Genomic DNA, 20,676 nt, shown 5'->3' on the forward strand with positions numbered 1-20,676 from the left:
ATATTAAACGATATATGTAATATACGATATATATATATATATATATATATATATATATATATATATTGTATATTACAAAGATATTAAATTATTATATAATATGTAACATCTCTTTACGTAAAAGGTGAAAAATTATTACAATATTAATTTATACACCTTATGATAATCTACACTTTTTATAGAACAAAATTAAAAATTTATATTGTAATATTTATAAAAACATATTTTTAAACAAAGTTTATGAACAGTGATCCCTTTTTAAAGTAAATTTGTTGTCACAAATTACATGTTCGATAATAAATACACCATTCACATTCTACGACACGTACGTCGTTTTACAAAAATTATTCATAATTTTTATACACTTATTATTACTACTCATATAATAAACCATATATGTATGTTAGCAATTATTTTTTCTTTTATTGTATGTATATTTTGTAACGCTATTATCAAAACAATAATAAATTAATGATAATGATTTAAATCGATGAATTTCTAATATTCTACGTACATACGTGTGATAAACAAGTTTGATGAGACAATTAAATGGAAGCAATTAACTTTAAATCACAAGAAAGAAACGACTATCGTTGAAAGAGGCGCCTGAAATCTCGATGAGAATATAACGAGTTTTAAAGAGAAAATGGCGGCCGATATATCGAAGCGGGAGTTAGTTAATCGAGAATCGCGGAGAGTCGACTGGAGGCCAGTCGATCGTAGATCGTTGCGCGTGTGTGATGTACACTATCGCGTAAGGAGTAACTTTATTTACCAATTTAGAGTGCCGATGTGCGGTGAGAAGCGTTAAATGTTCGTGGAAAATGTCGAATCCCGGCGGTAGCAGGAGGAACGGGGCCATGAAGATTCGTTTGACGAGTGAGTGAAGGACGAGAAAGGGCAAAGCCTATGATACGACGATGTCGTGTACCTCGATAAAGGAGAAGGAGCGTGAAAGTTGGCCGGACGACTTGCACGCGACTCGATCCTTCTTTCTTTTTTCCTACATCATCCTTCCTTCCTTCCTTACTTACTTACTTACTTCCTTCCTACCGTTTTTCTTCTTCCTTCTTTAGTCGTTCGCTCACTTTTAAACTTATCTAGGCACACGTAAGATTTATTACCGTCTTTAATTCTCTCTTACGCGTTTCATTTTCTATCCGATACGAAAATTTAATTTTACTTCGACAAACTGATGAGCTCAGACGCGAGCGCGATCGTGAAATGTCAAAATACTATATCTCGGCTATTCTCTCATTCGTTTTCTCGTCCTCGTCTACCCCACCAAAAACTCCTATATCTCGTCACGACAATTTTCATCCTTTTGGTTATGGCAACTCCCTGACAGAGGTCAAGACCCCACGGATAGGCGCGCTCCGGGAGGGCTTCTTCTCGAGGACGTTCGTTTCCGACCGTTCTTTCTATCTCCTCTCAATTTAATTACTTCGCTTACTCTCCCTCATTGCTCTCCCCTCTTATGGATGTAACACCGATTGAAGCGATCTGCAAATTGAAGGGAATTACGATCTTCTTAATGCTACTTCACCATTACCCGCTACTTTTAATCTTTTTCAAAATCATATCCAATTTTAATTTAATTTAATTGTCATTTGTTGTTTCCATTTGTGTCTTTTGTTATATTAATAAGATAAAAGATATGCTTCAATTGAAACCAAATGTAACGTGTATAAAGCATATAATGTATGATATTAGAATGTATTTTCCTATATCGATAAAAAATTCAACAACCATGATATAATACACTGTTTATCAATGCAGTTTAATTGATTCTTTGAACTCTAAGAATCTTTTTTCTTATCATTCATTTATCGCTTCTTTTACAATGTTTTGATATGAAATAATATTTCATGTACTTGTTAATAAATTACTAATACTCATGTACTTGTAATACCATAAAAAATATGGTTCATAATGAAGAACTTTAAAAGAATTTTGACTGCCATTTAAATAATAATTTTCATATATTTTCAGTTTTATGTGCCCGTAATCTTGCCAGAAAAGATCTATTTCGTGAGTATTTGTTATTTTTTTACATTTACTTTATGTTTCACAAAGTATTTTGATTAAGATTAGAATCTGTTTTTAGGCCTACCTGATCCCTTTGCTAAAATAACCGTCGATGGTTCTGGTCAGTGTCACAGTACAGACACTTGCAAAGCTACATTAGCCCCTAAATGGAATCAGCACTATGATTTGTAAATATTTTTTATCATAAATTCAATTACATTTATCTATCTCTCTATGTGTATATTATATAAGAAAAATATATATTTATAGATATATCGGGAAAAATGATGGTATTACAATATCAGTGTGGAATCATAGAAAAATTCATAAGAAACAAGGTGGTGGCTTTCTAGGATGTGTGCGTATATTATCAAACACAATACAAAGATTGAAAGATACTGGTTGTAAGTCCTTTGCATTATTTTGTTTGTTAATATATTAGAACTATCAATAGTACTCGTTTAATAATGTTAATAACGATAATGTTATTAAAACTAGATTTATCATCTACTTTTAGATCAACGTTTAGACCTTTGCAAAGCTCATTCCGAAGATACAGATGTTGTCAAAGGGCAAATAGTTGTGTCTTTGTTATCTAGAGATGGACATAATGGTGCTGTGAGTAACACAGTTGGCCATAATGCTGTAGTTGATGTTCTTGGTGATTTAAGTTGTCCAACTGACTTACCAGATGGATGGGAAGAAAGAAGGACTCGAAGTGGACGATTATATTATATCAATCATTACACCAGAACAACGCAATGGATTCGTCCAAATACTCGGTATTGTAATTATTTTAATCATAAGAATTGAAATAATTTCTTTTAATAATATACTTTTAATATTCACTATTTTTATTAGGCCTAGCAATGCTATTATACCAACTACTCCAGAACCACCACCATTACCTAATTCAGAGCCTACATCTCCCAGTGGCAGCGGTAGTCCACCAAATGTTAGGACAGATAGTCCTACTGTTCTACAAGGCACACCAGAATGGAATGGAGAAGGAGCGTCTAGCAGAACTCCTAGTAGAGATAGTTCAGCTCAAAATACTCCTAGAAATACACCAACTCAACAACAAAATAGGAATCAACAAAGTCAACAACACATAAGAAATACTCCACCATCGTCTGCAATAAGAGATCGGCGACCTGTACGAAGCAATGATGAACAAAATGGAAATCAAAATGCGAACGGGCGTGTAGAACGTTCTAATAATGGTCAACCACGAAGGCCTAATCGAAGCAACAGAAATAGGAATAATGCAGTACTCAGTGCTGAAAGAAGAAACGAACCTCTTCAACCTATGGATTTACCACGAGGATATGGTAAATTAAATTAGTATTTAATTTAAAATTAAACGAAAAATCAATTTGTATTATTACATATGTTTAAGAAATATAAACATACAATATTTTTTATAGAAATGAGGAAAACCCAACAAGGACAAGTATATTTTTATCACGTTCCGACTGGAACATCAACATGGCATGATCCCCGAATACCACGTGATTTACCAGCCAATGAATTGGCAAGTGAACTTGGGCCATTACCTAGTGGATGGGAAATGAGACAGACTCAAAGCGGACGTGTATATTTTGTAGATCATAATAACAGAACAACACAGTTTACAGATCCTCGGCTCTCTAGCCAAATCATAAGTAACCTGTTAAAGTAAGTTTTTTATATTATAAGTTTTTTTATATTTATATACAACAGAACAGTTATATAAATAAATTATGAATTAACGAAATTTGATGTTTGAATTAATAATATAATACGAAAATATAAACTGGTGATATATCTATTTTATTATCAGTAGGAGACAAAATAACAGCACAAATAATCAGGTTTCTGGAAATCCTAGTAATTCACCTACAACAGCAAGTGAATCAGTAGCAGTGGATACTCTTGTATCATCTGTACCTCAATCTTCCACTAATCAGCAAAGGCCAAGAATTGAAAATGGAAGCAATAATAATTCACCAACATGTAAGTTTAAATGATGAATTAATTATTTCATTTATTTTACTTACTTATTATTTTTTTTTTATAGTGGAAACCTCAACACCGCAAACGCAGACTGTATCAGATTTGCCAAAAGAACTTATGGAGAGTGAACTTCTTCCAAAATATAAGCGAGATTTGGTAGCTAAATTAAAATGTCTAAGAGCAGAATTAAATGCACTTCAACCACAAAGTGGACACTGTAGATTGGAAGTATCAAGAAATGAAATATTTGAGGTAGATAGAATGTTATTTTCACAATGTGGGATATTTATAAAATTGTTTAATAATATCTATATAAAGTTACTTCTGTCTCTTTTAGGAATCTTACAGACTGATTATGAAAATGCGTCCAAAAGACATGCGTAAAAGACTTATGGTTAAATTTAGAGGAGAAGAAGGTCTTGATTATGGTGGAGTAGCACGAGAATGGTTATATTTATTATCACATGAAATGTTAAATCCTCAATATGGACTGTTTCAGTATTCAAGAGATGACAATTATACATTACAAATAAATCCAGATTCAGGGATAAATCCCGAACATTTATCATACTTTCATTTTGCTGGTAGAATTATAGGAATAGCAGTTTTTCACGGGCATCATATAGATGGTGGTTTTACCACTCCATTCTATAAGATGCTACTAAATAAAGCTATTACTCTTAGCGATATAGAAGGAGTTGATCCTGAATTGCATAGAAGTCTTACATGGATGTTGTAAGTAATCAATTATATTATTTTGTAAAATAATATTCTGATATTTCTTTTTATGTTAATAGAGAAAATAGCATAGATGGTGTCTTGGATGCTACATTTTCTGTCGAACATAGCAGTTTCGGGGTCTTGAAAAATCATGAATTAAAACCTGGTGGAAAAGATATACAAGTCACAGAAGAAAATAAAAGGGAATATGTTCGATTATATGTAAATTATCGATTTATGCGTGGAATCGAACAACAATTTTTGGCATTACAAAAAGGGTTTCATGAGTTGATTCCCCCACCATTATTAAGGCCATTTGACGAACGCGAATTGGAATTAGTTATTGGAGGTTTAGGTACTATTGACATAAATGATTGGAAACTGCATACAAGGTTAAAACATTGTACACCCGAAACACCTGTAGTAAAATGGTTTTGGCAGATAGTAGAATCTTATGGAGAAGAAATGAGAGCAAGATTGCTTCAATTTGTTACTGGCAGTTCGCGAGTTCCATTACAAGGATTTAAGGCTTTACAAGGTAATACTCGATTACATGTTAAAAAAAAAAAAAATTAAAAAATGTTATTACAATGAATTGTTTTTTCTGTTAAAATAAAGGCTCAACAGGAGCTTCAGGTCCACGTCTTTTCACAATTCATGCTGTAGATGCACCTAGTGAAAATTTGCCAAAAGCACATACTTGTTTTAATAGGATAGATATTCCACAAAGCTATCCAAGTTATCAGAAAATGTTGGATAAACTTACACAAGCTGTTGAAGAAACTTGTGGATTTGCTGTTGAATAATAAGGTATGTGTATTTGTTATACACTTCCAAATCATCAAAACATTTTCGAGTATTATTAAGGAATCTACATATTACATATTTAAACTTACATTTAAATAAAAATAAAAATTTATATTAATAGAAACAAATTCAGCAAAAAATACAGTGACCCTAGATTAATACTAATAAAAACTGAATATAGTGCAATAATATTAATGCATACAAATGTTTAAGTATATTTTTTTAATATTTCACAGGATTGTTATAAGTTTGCAGATTTCTTATACTGACAAAATTATCTCCAACATACCCCATCACTGCCCAATACATACATATATTTGTATTTAAAACTTTGTTTTCATTATGAATGCACAAATAAGATGATGTTGGAGTATTCATGATATTCTTTCGTACCACAAACATGGACTGAAATTACAATATCTTTTATTTAAAAAATTGATACACATAAAAATAAGTTCGTGCATGTAGTAGTATATAACTGCCTCTTAGAGTTTTCGGTATACTTAATAAGATGAGTATAAACAAAACAAAAATGCAGGTGTCAATTAATCCCTGTATTTATATATTTTTTGAGTAGCACAAAATTAGAAATGTACAGTCAGATAAATGATAGTTATTGTAAAAAAAAATTGTTCTAATGAATACTATTATAATATTAGATAGTAACAGTGATGGGAAACTAGTATTTAAAGTTGTATTATTTATAGCGGTCCATGGTGTCTATGGGAAATATGAGTAAAATTTGTACATATGTATCAGTATAATTATGAGAGCAGTTACGAAGTATTTCTGTCATATATAATTACTAGCAGAGAAAAACATCTTAGTTTAACAATAATGTGAAAGAATGAAATACATATATATAAAATAATGTACTTTATAAGTACATTAAAAACTTTGTAATAGAAACCTTATAAATTTTCTTATTTTTCAGACTTAACATTTTCTTTTATATTTAATATAAAAGCATAAAAAAAAAACACATGTATATAAATTTGAAGTTTAATAATATGTTTTTATATCAAGACTTAGCAGTAAAAGTAGCATTTTTATTAATAATTATCATATGTATATATAAATATGTAATTCATTTTCTAAACTAAGATATTTTCACTCTGGATTTTTCTGCAATATAACACTTATATTAAAAAATTGCTTAATGCAATTGATAAGAGTTGTTATTGCTGTGCAAATTATGACATGAAGATTATTATTATTGCTTGTTCAAAGGTGGTTAGTACCAAACGATATAACAAGTTGTATATAATTTAGTAAAGCTTAATATAAAAATAATATAGTACCGCATAATGTCTTAATCAGATAGTTGACAAGACATTATAAAATGCGTTTATTCTAGCATATATTGTGTACACTAGCTTTAATTTAAAATTTAAGAAAATAGTAAATTTATAAAAACATCATACATGTGCATCTATTATAATGTGCTTGTATTGATTCTTTTGCTTGTAATCACACACATGCCTGTATCTTATATTGAGATAATGGGGTAGGATATAAAATAACCTTTTATTTATCATACAAACCCTTCGTCTAGATACTAATATTTGACTCGAATATTGTAAAGATATTTAGTATCCAATAGCACTAATGATCGTTTTGTATTATTATATTGTTATGTTCTAATATTATGTGCACATAACTGTGATCAAACATATCATAAAATGAGATTGAATAACGAATGGAATATCTAAAAAAAATATTTTACAAACCATGGAAAATTGGTAGATTGATTTCATTTTTATATAAATAATTGTTTTGATATTTATGTTTTCCTAATCTTACTTCAAAATGAAACGAAGGCATATATATGCCTCATTAAAATTAAAACAAATTATTATGTATTATTGACATTTCTGCAATAGAAAATATCCAATGTTCATATTTAAGTTTTAGCTAAGTTTACAAAGTATTGTTAACATTCCAAAAATCACTGCCTTTCTATTGTACTTGCATACAGATATCAGTGGGAATGGAATGCTAGTAACACTTTATAATATTGGCTAAGAGATATGATTAAAAACTAATATTTGCCAATTTGGTTATTATGGAAGCGTAGTTATTGTTATTTGTATTGATGTTTATGTAAGAGTAGTCACAAAGTTTTATACTTCAAATTTTGATGTTTATTCTAATGAAGGAATAAGTTAATGTTGCAATTCGTAGTAAACCAAATTATAAACAGGAGGTTAATTATTTTTAAATTAACATAATGTTTAAAAAAAAGAAAATGGTATAATTCCTTGATTTATTGCAACTTTAAAATTGATATAGTATCTTACTTATAATTAAATATATAAAATATGACAAAAGCAGTAAACGGACAACAGAAAGATAATTAAAAAAGGTAATCAGATATATGCACCGTTGCACATAATGATTTTCTTTTTGTTAAAATAAAGGGTACTAAATTTTTAGTTATATGCTATACTGTTAAAAATATATTTTTTTTATATGTGATAATACGGGAGATCTTTATTAAATTTTTTTTTTTATTTAGATGAGAAGTAGGCCTTAATAGTGCCTTGCATATAGTTACTGCTTTTGAGAATTTTATAGTATCAATATATTTTTACGAAAAGGAAGTGGTGCATTTGAATTTCAAATTTAGATATGAATTTCATTGAGAATAATGCTTGATTCATAACATATCATGATCTTTATAAAGATTATAAAAATCTTTGCAGAGTTTATTATGATTTTTTAATTAATATATTGTATACATATACTATTCACAAGATAAAGATACAAATAATTAAAGAACTATTTTAAAAAAGAGATATGTATAACACAACAAAAGAATTATCTTTCGATTGCTGTTATGTCAAAATGTACAATACCAAAATCAAATATATATAAAAATATTTTGAAATAATATTTTGAAAAATAATCACTTAGACAAAAAGAAATATTTAGATCAATTTACTTACATAATTTTACAAAATTTAAGCAAATAAAATAATATTGGTATTGTTCACGTAAAAAAATATATATATATTACACGATTGTTAAATGCTTTTAGGAAAAATAAAAATGATAGATTTATGAACTTCTTAATGAACATCATGTCTCAAATACAGTTTAAGGTGTTAAGAAAATACAGAAAATAAGACAATATCCTTAAGGAAGATGTAGCATGACGTATTGATGAAAAGCATTTTATTTAATACTTAGCCTTAACTTCCTAAAAAGATTTCACAAAATGAACATTTAAATCTGTTCATAAGTACGTAAACGCAATAAATTCATATATTATCAATATTTTGAAATATAATAATGAACATTTTTCATAGAAAATAATACAAAGCACGATTGTCAATTGCGCTATTGCAATTTCTGTTCTTGATCAAGAAAAATATTATATAATAATTTATATATTATATATTTCATTCTCTATAGTTATCGACATTACACACTTTCTCATTTCCAAGATTGTTCGTTTACGATAGCTAAGTCAATCAGTAAAATTCATGTGGTATTAATTGTCATTTCTTAGTCCGTCGATGGTTCGACTAAACAAGAAGAATGATTAGAAAGCCAATTGTATTAGAAAGAGAGAGAATATATAGCACTGTTAATAAATTAAGAATCGTTTTATATAAGAACGATTTCATATTAGAGTATATCAAACTCAATCCATCGATCTGTCGCTGTTCATTGATATAATATGTATATTTATGAAACAGCACTATTGTTACTAAACGATTATATCTCTTACTATTATCGCGAATGTTGGTGAATCGCTAGTATCATTCTTACGTATAACGTTCGACGGACAACTGTAAATACATCTTTTCCTTTTGTATTTTGGATGAAATGTATATTTTAATAAAATATCCAAAGGTACGAATTCTCTTAACGCGTAATTTTTATTTCCTATTATTTCTATTATAATTAAACAAAATGTGTGTGTATGTGTGTGTATGTGTATGTATGTATATATGTATATATTTTAGCGTAATCAGTTCTTAGGAATGTAAATAAACGGTAAATTAACAGATAAGATCAATGTAACGTATTCCTCAATCGATCGTGAAGTTAAAAATCACGAACTATAAATAACAAACTTTTCATTATTATAATTAACAAAAATATATTTTAACTGCATCTTTTGAAATGATAAGTTTTCTTAGGAGTGTAAAAGATAAACAAATTAACAAAATAGAATCATTGTAAACTACATTTCGACTGATCACAAACTTATAATTTAAAATCACAAGTTATCAAAGATATAAACAACTAACATTGAAATTTAACTTACCTCGAAATCTGATAATAGCTAAATAAATCCAACGTAAGACTTCGTCTAGTCGACATCGAGATTCTCCTAAAAATTATTCACTTATTTAAATAATATATATATATATATATATATATATATATATATACATAAATTATACATAAATTCAGTAATATTATATATTTATTTGAACTCGAGGAATGTATGATATTGAAAGTCTCCAATACATTGCAACATCGTACCTACATAATGTGCAAAAACTTCGATTAGAATTATTTGTACATTAAAATTGTTCTTTTGTAATTTGTTATATACATAATCAATTTACAGTATATCGTGGCACACCTAAATTGTCACTCACACATTTTTCTGTTTTTAATCAAATATATTTATTAATCACAGTAATATAACGTTAATAACCGTACTAAATTGTATCACTTGAAGATCACGTGGTTATTGTGGATTCAATTAGTAGCCAATCAGATTTGAGCTGCTGTACACTGTTAATTGCGCGGCAACATTTTCCATGTAAACCCTAGATGAATATTTTCTCATTTATTGCATACGATCAAATTAACATGTTTTATTAAAAATTTAATATTTAAATCTAGCACTTGGAACGTTACCCAATGATGAACTATTCAAATGAACATATAAAAGTATGCTCCTTGACTCCTCGTGATAGGCTATAATTCCTACATACTTGTACGAAAGAACTATCTGCATAGATATTATTTTTTTAACAAAATCGAAAATTAAGTCTATTGGTCTTCTTTTCATGAATATTACGAAGGTTTATCGAACGAAAATTTATTATCGAATGAAAGATAATAAATCATGATAATCGAGACGGTATAACATTCGTTCATTCGTTTAAATGTTAATTGGTCGTTGATTGAATAAGATACATTTGTAATATTAAAATAGTTTGAAAATAATCTATGAACTTCTAAATGTAAGTTACGAGCTAATATTAATGTAAACAATGAACAGTTCCAAATTTAACTTATTTTTATAGTAGATACTGTGCTCAGCGATACCTTATTACGTCATACGATTCGGCAGTGTAAATATCTTCACTCTCACCAAAAAGATTAAAATCCCATGGATTTTATGGCTATGATTTAAATTAATTCTTTTCCGAATTATTATGCCTAATCAAGTAAACTTGATATTTCGCAATACTTTTCCTACGATATTTGAATATTGATTAAAATTTTATGTATATTTATAATCATACCTCCTGCGATTCTTTATATCAACAAATAACTCACGTCATTTAAAAAAAAAAAAAAGAAAAAAAAACCTTAGAAGAATAAACATAACATATTAGAACAACCTATAACACAAACTATTTTCTTCAAAAATATATTTTCAAATTATTAGTTATGTTTATCCAAGATACATTTAATTATGGCTCTTAAATCTTTGATATATTTTATAGGTTGGAACATCCAAAAATTTCTCTCATTCAAAATAAAAGATTGAATGTTATTTTTTTCTTTTTAATCTATTAAAAATTCGTTGTACACGACAGCAAATCAAATTTTTATTAATCTTGCTCGTCGTAAAATAATATTTTAAAATGCATGCCTTGCACAGAAAAATCATAAAGTAAATGAAGTATTATATGATGTAAATAAACAGACATCATTTATCGAAAATTTCACAACATTAAGAAAAAAACTATTCCTTATAATATTTTTCTTCTTTTTTTTTTTTATAAAGGATACATTGCCAACATCGCACATTGCATTCTCTTCACATTTATACATTTACAGTACTGTTTATTACAAAGGCATTGTACAAATAAGCAAGACAAATTAAAAATTTAATTATAATATTTGTAATATCTTTAGTAACTGTTATTCTTATATTGCAAGAATTTATCTTACCATTGAGGCGAACCTCTTCAACAATTAAGAGATTAGGTTGATACGCTTATACAGCATTTGTTATGTACAGTCGTGGGTGTACAAAATCTAAGAATCGCGAGCCAGCAATAAAGCAATATCGATTTTAAGAAACTGTTCTTACATTTGTATGTGTATCACTCGTTAAGACGGAAAGATTTTGTTTCTCCTAAGGCAACTGTGCCATTAAAAATTTATGTATATGTACAGAGCTTTTTATTATTCATATGAATTTTGCAATTGGTATAGAATGCACGATACGCACATTTAAGTTTATGACAATCAGTTTATTACAGCTCAGCTATGATCGTATGTGAACAAAAATTATGCTAGAACTGTATTTATGAACATCTGATAACCACTTTTTAATAGCACGATGACAAGATGATAAATATTGATGTGAAAGAAAATGATATACCTCAAATCATATACTGTACAATTCTACATGATACCATTGTTTGAGCAAGTAATTAAATAAATCCATGTGAATAATCAAAGAACATAGTAGGTAATGTGTGGAGTAGGCAGATATCAAGCTGGCTTAATTAAGTGTCACAGTCTTCGAGTTGCCTTTGTTGTTATTAACAGGTATGAACTGTTACCAACGCACCATATTTTCCGCACTGTCCTGTGTAAATTGCTAGCTGCTTGATGTTCATAGTCTAGACAATAATTTCCTGATGATACCCTATGTACCGCATCAAATAATTATTTTGCAACGTACATCTTTGCATACTTTTCTTGAAATATAATGCAAAGAGGAACGTGATATTTTCCATTTCGAAGCTAAGAGGATCGTGTTTTTGTCAAATCAGGGATTTAATAGTCATCCAGATCGAAACTATCAATTTCAATGTCTTCCAGCTGCATACTTTGAAAGTCCACTTTGTAACGTAGAATACCTGCAAAACAACATATGAATGTTTATCATTAAATAAATAATATAATAATAATATTAATGCATAAATATCTGTACAAAATAAAAAATTGTTTATAGTTTATTCTAATATATCATGTTTTTATTTTAACTCAAATTTATATTGTTATATCAGTGCTTTTGTAAAGTTCTATGATATTAACAAAATACTAATTCCATTTGATATCAAAGAAATATTCAAATTAGAAAAACATTGCTTCAATGACAATAATAATTTAAAATCATTAACATGAAAAAAAAATGAAAAAAATAAATTATATATATAAAATTTATTTATTATTATAATGTGTAAAATAAATATTTGTAGAAGTTAAAAATTTAATATATTCACAATAATTATATAAATTAACATTATAATATTTTATATGAATGTTATACATAATGTAATGGATTGTTTTGCTTCAATAATAAATATCATTCAAATGTATAATTTAAAATTTGTAATAATTAGCATTATAAATGACTATTGTGCTTGACTGCTTCTAATAGCTGCTAAAAGGGATTTCTACAATAAATTAAATATTTTAAAAATATCTTTAAAAAAAATTTTTATATTTTGCTACTTCATGATCTATAATACTCCTACATTGTAATAATACAAAACATTCCCTGCATACAATGTATAACATTCTAAAATAGTAAAGATTAAAAATAAATAATTATTTTACTTTTTTCTTGTTACTAGTCTTTATAAAAAGCAAGTACTGTACCTTTCCCAGTATGCGAGCTAACAGAAACAAGACTTTAATTAGTACTTTTCAAAGAGAGTAGCTCTGTTAAGCATTGTGAGAATATTACTATTGTTTATAATCTATGTCCATTGCCAAAGTATTAGTATAAATAGAAATTTTAGTTACTGATTAAATAAGTGTTATTAATAAAAAAAAATATAATACAAAAAATATTATGATTAGTTTAATACAAATAATCTATTAAATTCAAATAAGATAAAAAACAAATTATGATAATTTCAATAGTTTCATATCTTTCTTAGAAAACTGTTATAACTCATATTTTGCCATTTCAAGCAATTTTAGTCCAATAAATCTAAAAACTATTTAAGTAAAAAGTATTAAATAAATTAATAAAAATAACACCATTATTGTAACTTTGGTGATGGATTTAATCTAAAATTGCTTATAGCGTAACATGCAACAAGCGGTACTTAATAATTTATGCATTACTTAATATTTAATTCGTAAGATATATTTATATATCTTATTATTCGTGAAAAAAATACCAAAATATGACGTACGATAGTGTAAATAAATACAAAAAATTATTTTCTTAATTTTTATATGAAATAAAATAAATACAATCAATTAAACTTGAATATAATTTGGAATCTCCAAATATCATAATATTCACAATATATATCGTGCGAGATATAAAACAAAATAAATCAAGCAAAAATATATTATGATAGTAAGTATAATAAAGCTAATATTTGTATATATTAAGCATCAAATAGTAGTTATAGCAAGATAGTGCAAAAGCAACATTTTCTAAACAAAATAAAAGAACAAATATTCACACATTTTTCTAAAGGAATATATAGAAATATAAAATAAGAAAAAGTGTATAAAATAATAAAATTTGTGTAATATTTGAGTGTGCTTTTAATAAAATTTATCTAAAATTTGCCACTGGTATTCTAACGTAACTTTTCACTTATAAAAATAAAAACTAGTAAAAAAAGAAAATAAGAACTTGTTTAATTTTTTTATAGTCATGGTGATTGCTAAAAAGACTTAGAATGTAAAATATATTTGCACAACATTCTTAAATATAGGATAATATTAACAAAGAAGCTTCATATCTCAACCAGAATATATAAAACCTTTATTTATTTAAAACAAGTGACTTACACACTTGTAATAGTCACTGGCTTTTTTTATAAAAATGCCAAGGATGCATTCTAAATCTAGATTATATTGTAAGAAAACCAGTAGTTAATAATTATTAGTACAATTACAATTATTGTTCCCCTAAGGATTACAGGGATAATAATCATTAGTAAAGTTAGTATATTCATTATTCATATGAGTTCACTAATTTTTCTTTAAATAATCAGACTTTAGTTAGAGTAGCTTTCCTTTTTTTGAATTCATATTATGTCATTAAAACAGGCTTTTTTTAGTATAATAAAAGTGTAAACAAGCATTAAAATGATTTTACACTTTGTGTATCTTACAGATTAGGAGATTGCAACAATTACAAGATTATGACTATTATATGATTTACTTGAGAGTTGTTATACTATAGCATAAATATTAATCCATCACTTTTTATAGATCTAATCTCAGATTTTTTTAAACTCTTTAATATTGACCTCTTATTATAATGAAAGCCAATATCTAGGTTGTAACTTCATGATATCGCAGACGTTCTTTTTTTGTACTGTAAAGATGCATTAAATTCTTTCTTTATAAATTCATTCAAAAAATATATCTATGCAGTGCAATTATTATATATTAGAAATTAAAACTATGTTCAGTTTAAATTGATTTTTTTCTTGTGCAATTATACAACAAAAAGATTTTCATTTATGTTCTATAGAAATAATATACTATTTGTATATTCTTTATCTAACAAATATATATTTTTGTGATAGTGAAATAATTTTACTAAATTTGCAATCACCGCTTAATATAACTCTAATTATGTAGTATGTATTTGCATACATAAATATTTAACATGACAAAAAATGAATTACACTTAATAGAATCTTATCAATGTGGAAACTATTAGATATTTGCTACAACATGAGTTTAAATACTCCCAATATACATGCACATACATCTAAAAAATAGTTTTCTTTCTTTCTTTTCCTTTTTATTTTTTTTTCTTTTTTATCTTTTTTTTTTTTTAATATTGACAAATCAGTTTTCTCATGTACATTGCTTCCTACATGTGCAACATAAAAAAATTAAATATTTTAAAACCCTTGTGTGGTCATTTGATAATGCATTCATTAAACAATTTTCCAACATGTCATATTGGCCTACTTTATTATAATTACTTGCCAATATAATATTAATATAAACAAATATAACTTGTGAACTAAAAGGAATATTAACCACTAACACATACATATTTCCATGTTGAAAAAACAGTCTGCTAATATATAGTAATAAAACGTAAAAATCTCTTTCATTACTTAATTTCTCGTCAAAAACTGAATAAGAATATATACAAAAAATACACCTTACTACATGTAAAATTCTTTGCTATTACTCAATGTCATATAAATATAATGGTCTAAATTCAAAATATTTCGTAAAAGATTATATAGCCCCTATTTTACATTTCTATTCACCCTCTAATGAAAACCATTACGCAAAAAAGCATCTTTAAAATTCAGTAACATCTCTGAATGCACATCTTTATCTTTGAATTTTGTGTATTTAATGGTTTCACTATCACATTCAAAATCATTGCAAGAGACATCTATGTACTACTTTTGTACAGAAGAATCAAAACTAAACTATTTAGTGAGAAACTCAATAAAAATAACTGTAAACATTCTGGACAAATTTACTATATAAAAATCAGGAGCATGCAATATAAATATCATATCGTTCTATTTATCATGTATATAAAATTTTACTATAACGTACAGAAATGCATATGTTATATTTTAATTTATCTGGTATAATTATTAAAATAATAATTAAAGTTAAATAATTTTTGTTAATGTCAATGTTGAAATGATCAAGAGAGAATAATATAGACAAATCTTTTTAAATACTGCAATACCAATGAAAATGATTTTTGTACTGACAATGATTATAGTTGAATGACGAGTATCAAAAAATTGACACTAATTTCTCAATTTTGAAATAATATAAAAGAACATATAATTTAAAATATGTATCTGATTAACATTAACATTTTGATAAATTTGTCCAGTTTTCTAAATAATAATCTATAATACACAAAGTGTACATGAATGCACTCAAGACAGAGAAACAGCTACCTGGTTGACTTTGAGTATCTCACGGATGAAATTAGTAATCATCGAGGTCAACATCATCAAGAGGCTCATCGGCCTGCAGTGACTGGAAGTCAACTTTGTAGCGGAGGATTCCTATACACGAACATATACTCTATAGTTAACATCAATGCACCTCATTTCATTACCTTGCCATTTCTTTAAAATTTTTGCTGACAGTGATATCAAGACGATTTATAAAAATTAAGTTTACTTTTTATAAAAAATATTAAATTTGTAATGCCATTTGTTATAATAAATGCTAATTAGTAAATACACCTTATCCAAATATGTTAATGATCATAGTGTTTAAAAATACTATTAACACATTACATTCAAAATAAAGTAATTAGTTATAATTCGTTTATATGTACACGCAACCTTTTTTTATATTTACGTTAAAAAATAAGATATGAAGCCATGAAAGATTAGTAATACAAATAATTTTCCACAATTTATATAAATACATAAATTGCTTAAAAAAATAAAGATTAAAAAATGTATTATATGTACAAAAAACTTACCTCCAATTCCACCAAACCCTCTGACAAATTGTGATCCTTCCTGTGACTTGTCTGTAATAATTTCCAAGGTGGCACCAAAGCTCTTATAATTATTCGCAAGCCATTCAAGTAGCGGTTGACATTCCACAAGTTCCAATTCTACTCCACTCTGAAAATTACATATTTATTTGCTACATTTTTTAGACTTTATATACGTATATTTATAAACTTAATTTAAATTTCATTAATAGTTACACTTAAAGGATTTAAACTATACCTCTTTATCGGTAAAATGAGTTTTGTCTTTTTCTTGTTCTGGTGTCAAGTGTAATACTTTCTCTTCTGCATTTGTATGATTTTTTAAAACATATCGTTGAATATCTAAATTCTCCCAACAAATTAACGTTTCTACACTACCTAATTCCAAAGCTCTTAATGTATCTTCTACACCGAAACAATATTTTCCAGTATCTTGAGAAATTTCATCAAAATAACGACCTAATAATAAAAATTACAATATCATAATAAGTAATATATACATTGTAAAAAGAAAAAATAAATAATTATATTCTTACCAATTAGTTTTTTTTCTTGAATAAATTTTACATTTTGCAAAGATTCAGCCGCTAATTCAATGGCCTGATTGAAACCATTTTCTCCTCCATACGACACATCAACTAATTTTATAACTTTTGCTTGCAATCTCTAAAATAATAAGGTGATAACAAAACTAAAATAATATAAACACAATACCTTTCTTTTTTAAATGTATCAACGTTATACATAGTTTTATAAATGCGTTTTATTTAAATATTTACTTACAGGATCAAACATATCTGATTGACTAAGTTCTGTTTTGAAATCTGCACTTCCTGCTAATATCAATCCAGCAATATTAGGCTTGTCATTGGTAATATAAAGTTGTGTAGCTACTTCAGCTACTTTTCGGACGTAATTATGTCGTTTTTCCATACGTAACCGAGCAAAACGAAGAGCTGACTGACCTCCTCTACCTAAAATCAAATTTACAATAACATACATTATAAATAAGATTAATGATATAAAATTATTAATCTTTAATTTCTTGTACCCTTTAATGTCTTTAAAAACTTACCATGTTTTTTAGGGAGGTCAACAGTAAATTTATGTAAAACTTCACGCGTATTTCCTTGAAGAGTACCAAATAAAGCCCCATTACCATCCATAACAATAAATCCAAATTTATTATCATCCGCTAATAATGCAGTAAGGGCTTCTGTATGAAACTAAAACCAATTAACACTTAAGTATTTTTATATTAAAAATATAACCTATGCAAATTTATAAGATTACATATACGTTTAAGTCTAAATTTGGTACTTATTATGCAACTGTAAAAGTAGTATTATATGTACCTTATTATCACAAAGATATAAAGAAGTATTAATAGGTTTAAATGGTTCAAAATCAATATTGACTTTTTTTTCTTTGCCTTCTTCGGTGACAATAGTACCACAGTATATTACCAGGCCATTTGGAGGCACTAAAATAAATAATTATTCAGAAAATATTAGAAATAATATAAAAGTTACACACACTGTTTGTTCATATTTTTTAAATATTATTTAAATATTAGATATATATGTGCAAAACATTACAAATATAATTAAATTAAATTTTATAACTAAAAAATATTTCTATAAGTAAAAAAAATAATTACCTTTGGTATATAATTTTAACCTATGTTGTACAGATGTAATTGCACCCAAAACCGATAATCTATTTACACGGGACTTAATATTAGACGCAGTTCCAAATTCATCGGCTAACATCTTGCTTACTCTCGATATTTGGTCTTTAGGGGGTATAATTAATGAAATCATACTGGTACCATTCCTACAAAAATACTTTCATTATTTTATTATCTTATATTATAAATAATTAAAAGAAAATAGAAGCTTTAACCATAAATTAATTCTATTACTTGCATATATTAAGAAATAATATAAATATTAAAAAAAAAAAAAAAAAAAAAACTTAAAAAGTAATAAATTAAAACTTATAATAATGAAAAAATCAAACAATATGTTTGCTTTGACACAGATGTTGTTAAATATATTTATATCTTTAGTAACATTGCTTCAAGAACCATCACTAGAAAAGTTTATGCAAGAACATTAAACAATAATTTATCAGGCTCCTAATACCATAGGATATGCTCCAACTTTGGAAAGCATAAAACTATTTAATATAATATATTTTAATACTTTCTCAATCCAGTTTACATATATATCATTTTCTATTGAAACCATATGTCAAAATATAAAAAAAATAGCCAACGACATTTAAAAGAACAAAATTACCGCCGACCTACTTACCCTCTAGCCATTTCGAGACTCTTTATGAGTTTCTTTATTTTCCAGATTTCGACATTGCGGTCGGCGGAAGTTTCCTCGTTGGACATTGCTGTACGTAGAGTCGCGTGGTCGCGGCTTCTGAGATCTTCGTCGGATTTAATACGTGTCGGCAGATTTATCGAGGAAGTTAGTTGGAAAGATTAAAGTGGCCCGCGTCCTCGCGAAAACCGGGTACCACAGGTTCGCTTCTGAAACGTATGGCCAATTCATTTACCGACGTTTCTGCTTTGATCCAGTTCATACCAGATTATGTCAGAGAACGTGCTCAACATAACGTGTACACGCTGTACTTGAATACGTCTTAAGTCGAAATATACACCGCACGATGGACTCACTTTGTGTGTATGTTCCTTTTTAGAATCGTCTTGCCACGTGCAATTCTTCTTTAACGTCTATACCTGCTGTACGGCGAATACCACGCGACGATAGATTTCGAAATGCACACGTCGGCCATGCGACACCGCAGCGGGACGTCAGTACTTCTCTTTCCTTCCACAACTTTCTTTCTTCCACTTCTTCCTCACAACGTAAAGCTATATTTTCTCGACTAGCAGGATTCCTGACGTTTTTCAGACCCTTTATGTCCTTAATCCTGCTATTAAATGAACGTTCTGTCTAAAAAACGTGTTAATGGACCCAGATCAAATTAAAATAGGACCCAAAAACGTCAGTACTTCATTAGACGTATGTACTGCACGTTACAAAATGGGAAGCAAAGACTGGAAGCTATATGCGCGAACGGTGCTCCAAACTTTCATCGCGCATAGAGACGCAGATATAATTGTAGGCGGCCCAAAGCTCGATCGAATGAACGGTTTCAACGAGTTTTGAATGAACCAATAGAATGATCGATATAAAGCGAAAAAAGATTTGCACCAATCACAAGACAAGATCCAATAAACTAATCCTTCCGATACTTGACACATCAACCAATCATGGATAAAAATAAACCACTAGCTTAGTATCAAACTATATAGCGTAAATTGGACCGCATTAGCGTACCTATCGCCAATGAGATTATACTTATAATCGGATTTTGCTATTAGAGTTGTGTGTCTTTGAAACGTCACAAACTTTGCTTCTTTTTAAACATTCTTCTGTTTCGCGGGAAAAGTTGAGACAAAT

At 27.7% G+C, this 20,676-nt stretch overlaps 2 protein-coding genes across 5 annotated transcripts; one reads left to right on the forward strand and one right to left on the reverse strand.

Annotated features, from left to right (window-relative positions):
- The first annotated feature begins 562 nt into the window (after positions 1 to 562).
- Positions 563 to 9,418, forward strand: LOC124424928 (E3 ubiquitin-protein ligase SMURF2). Of its 2 annotated transcripts, none has more exons than XM_046964558.1 (13): positions 563 to 879; positions 1,993 to 2,031; positions 2,108 to 2,216; positions 2,299 to 2,432; positions 2,546 to 2,810; positions 2,890 to 3,359; positions 3,456 to 3,705; positions 3,851 to 4,023; positions 4,088 to 4,275; positions 4,361 to 4,758; positions 4,821 to 5,281; positions 5,362 to 5,553; positions 5,787 to 9,418. In XM_046964558.1, exons 1-12 carry the CDS (start codon positions 825 to 827, stop codon positions 5,547 to 5,549), a joined length of 2,730 nt encoding a protein of 909 aa, XP_046820514.1. In that variant the 5' UTR covers positions 563 to 824; the 3' UTR covers positions 5,550 to 5,553; positions 5,787 to 9,418. The 2 variants fall into 2 exon arrangements, with proteins under 2 accessions (XP_046820514.1, XP_046820515.1); XM_046964559.1 differs by having other exon boundaries at positions 3,854 to 4,023.
- Positions 9,419 to 9,973: 555 nt separating this feature from the next.
- Positions 9,974 to 20,278, reverse strand: LOC124424930 (eukaryotic peptide chain release factor subunit 1). 3 transcript variants are annotated; one of them, XM_046964570.1, is made up of 12 exons: positions 19,887 to 20,278; positions 19,513 to 19,739; positions 18,855 to 19,030; positions 18,550 to 18,677; positions 18,270 to 18,420; positions 17,978 to 18,168; positions 17,731 to 17,860; positions 17,433 to 17,653; positions 17,177 to 17,324; positions 16,638 to 16,748; positions 13,369 to 13,385; positions 9,974 to 12,623 (listed from the first exon to the last, which is right to left on the reverse strand). In XM_046964570.1, exons 2-10 carry the CDS (start codon positions 19,596 to 19,598, stop codon positions 16,669 to 16,671), a joined length of 1,311 nt encoding a protein of 436 aa, XP_046820526.1. In that variant the 5' UTR covers positions 19,599 to 19,739; positions 19,887 to 20,278; the 3' UTR covers positions 9,974 to 12,623; positions 13,369 to 13,385; positions 16,638 to 16,668. The 3 variants fall into 3 exon arrangements, with proteins under 3 accessions (XP_046820526.1, XP_046820524.1, XP_046820525.1); XM_046964568.1 differs by lacking the exons at positions 13,369 to 13,385; positions 16,638 to 16,748 and having other exon boundaries at positions 19,887 to 20,277; XM_046964569.1 differs by lacking the exons at positions 13,369 to 13,385; positions 16,638 to 16,748 and having other exon boundaries at positions 19,513 to 20,277.
- Positions 20,279 to 20,676: the final 398 nt, after the last annotated feature.

Source organism: Vespa crabro, chromosome 6 (genome assembly GCF_910589235.1).
Source record: "Vespa crabro chromosome 6, iyVesCrab1.2, whole genome shotgun sequence".
NCBI classification, from domain to species: domain Eukaryota; kingdom Metazoa; phylum Arthropoda; class Insecta; order Hymenoptera; family Vespidae; genus Vespa; species Vespa crabro.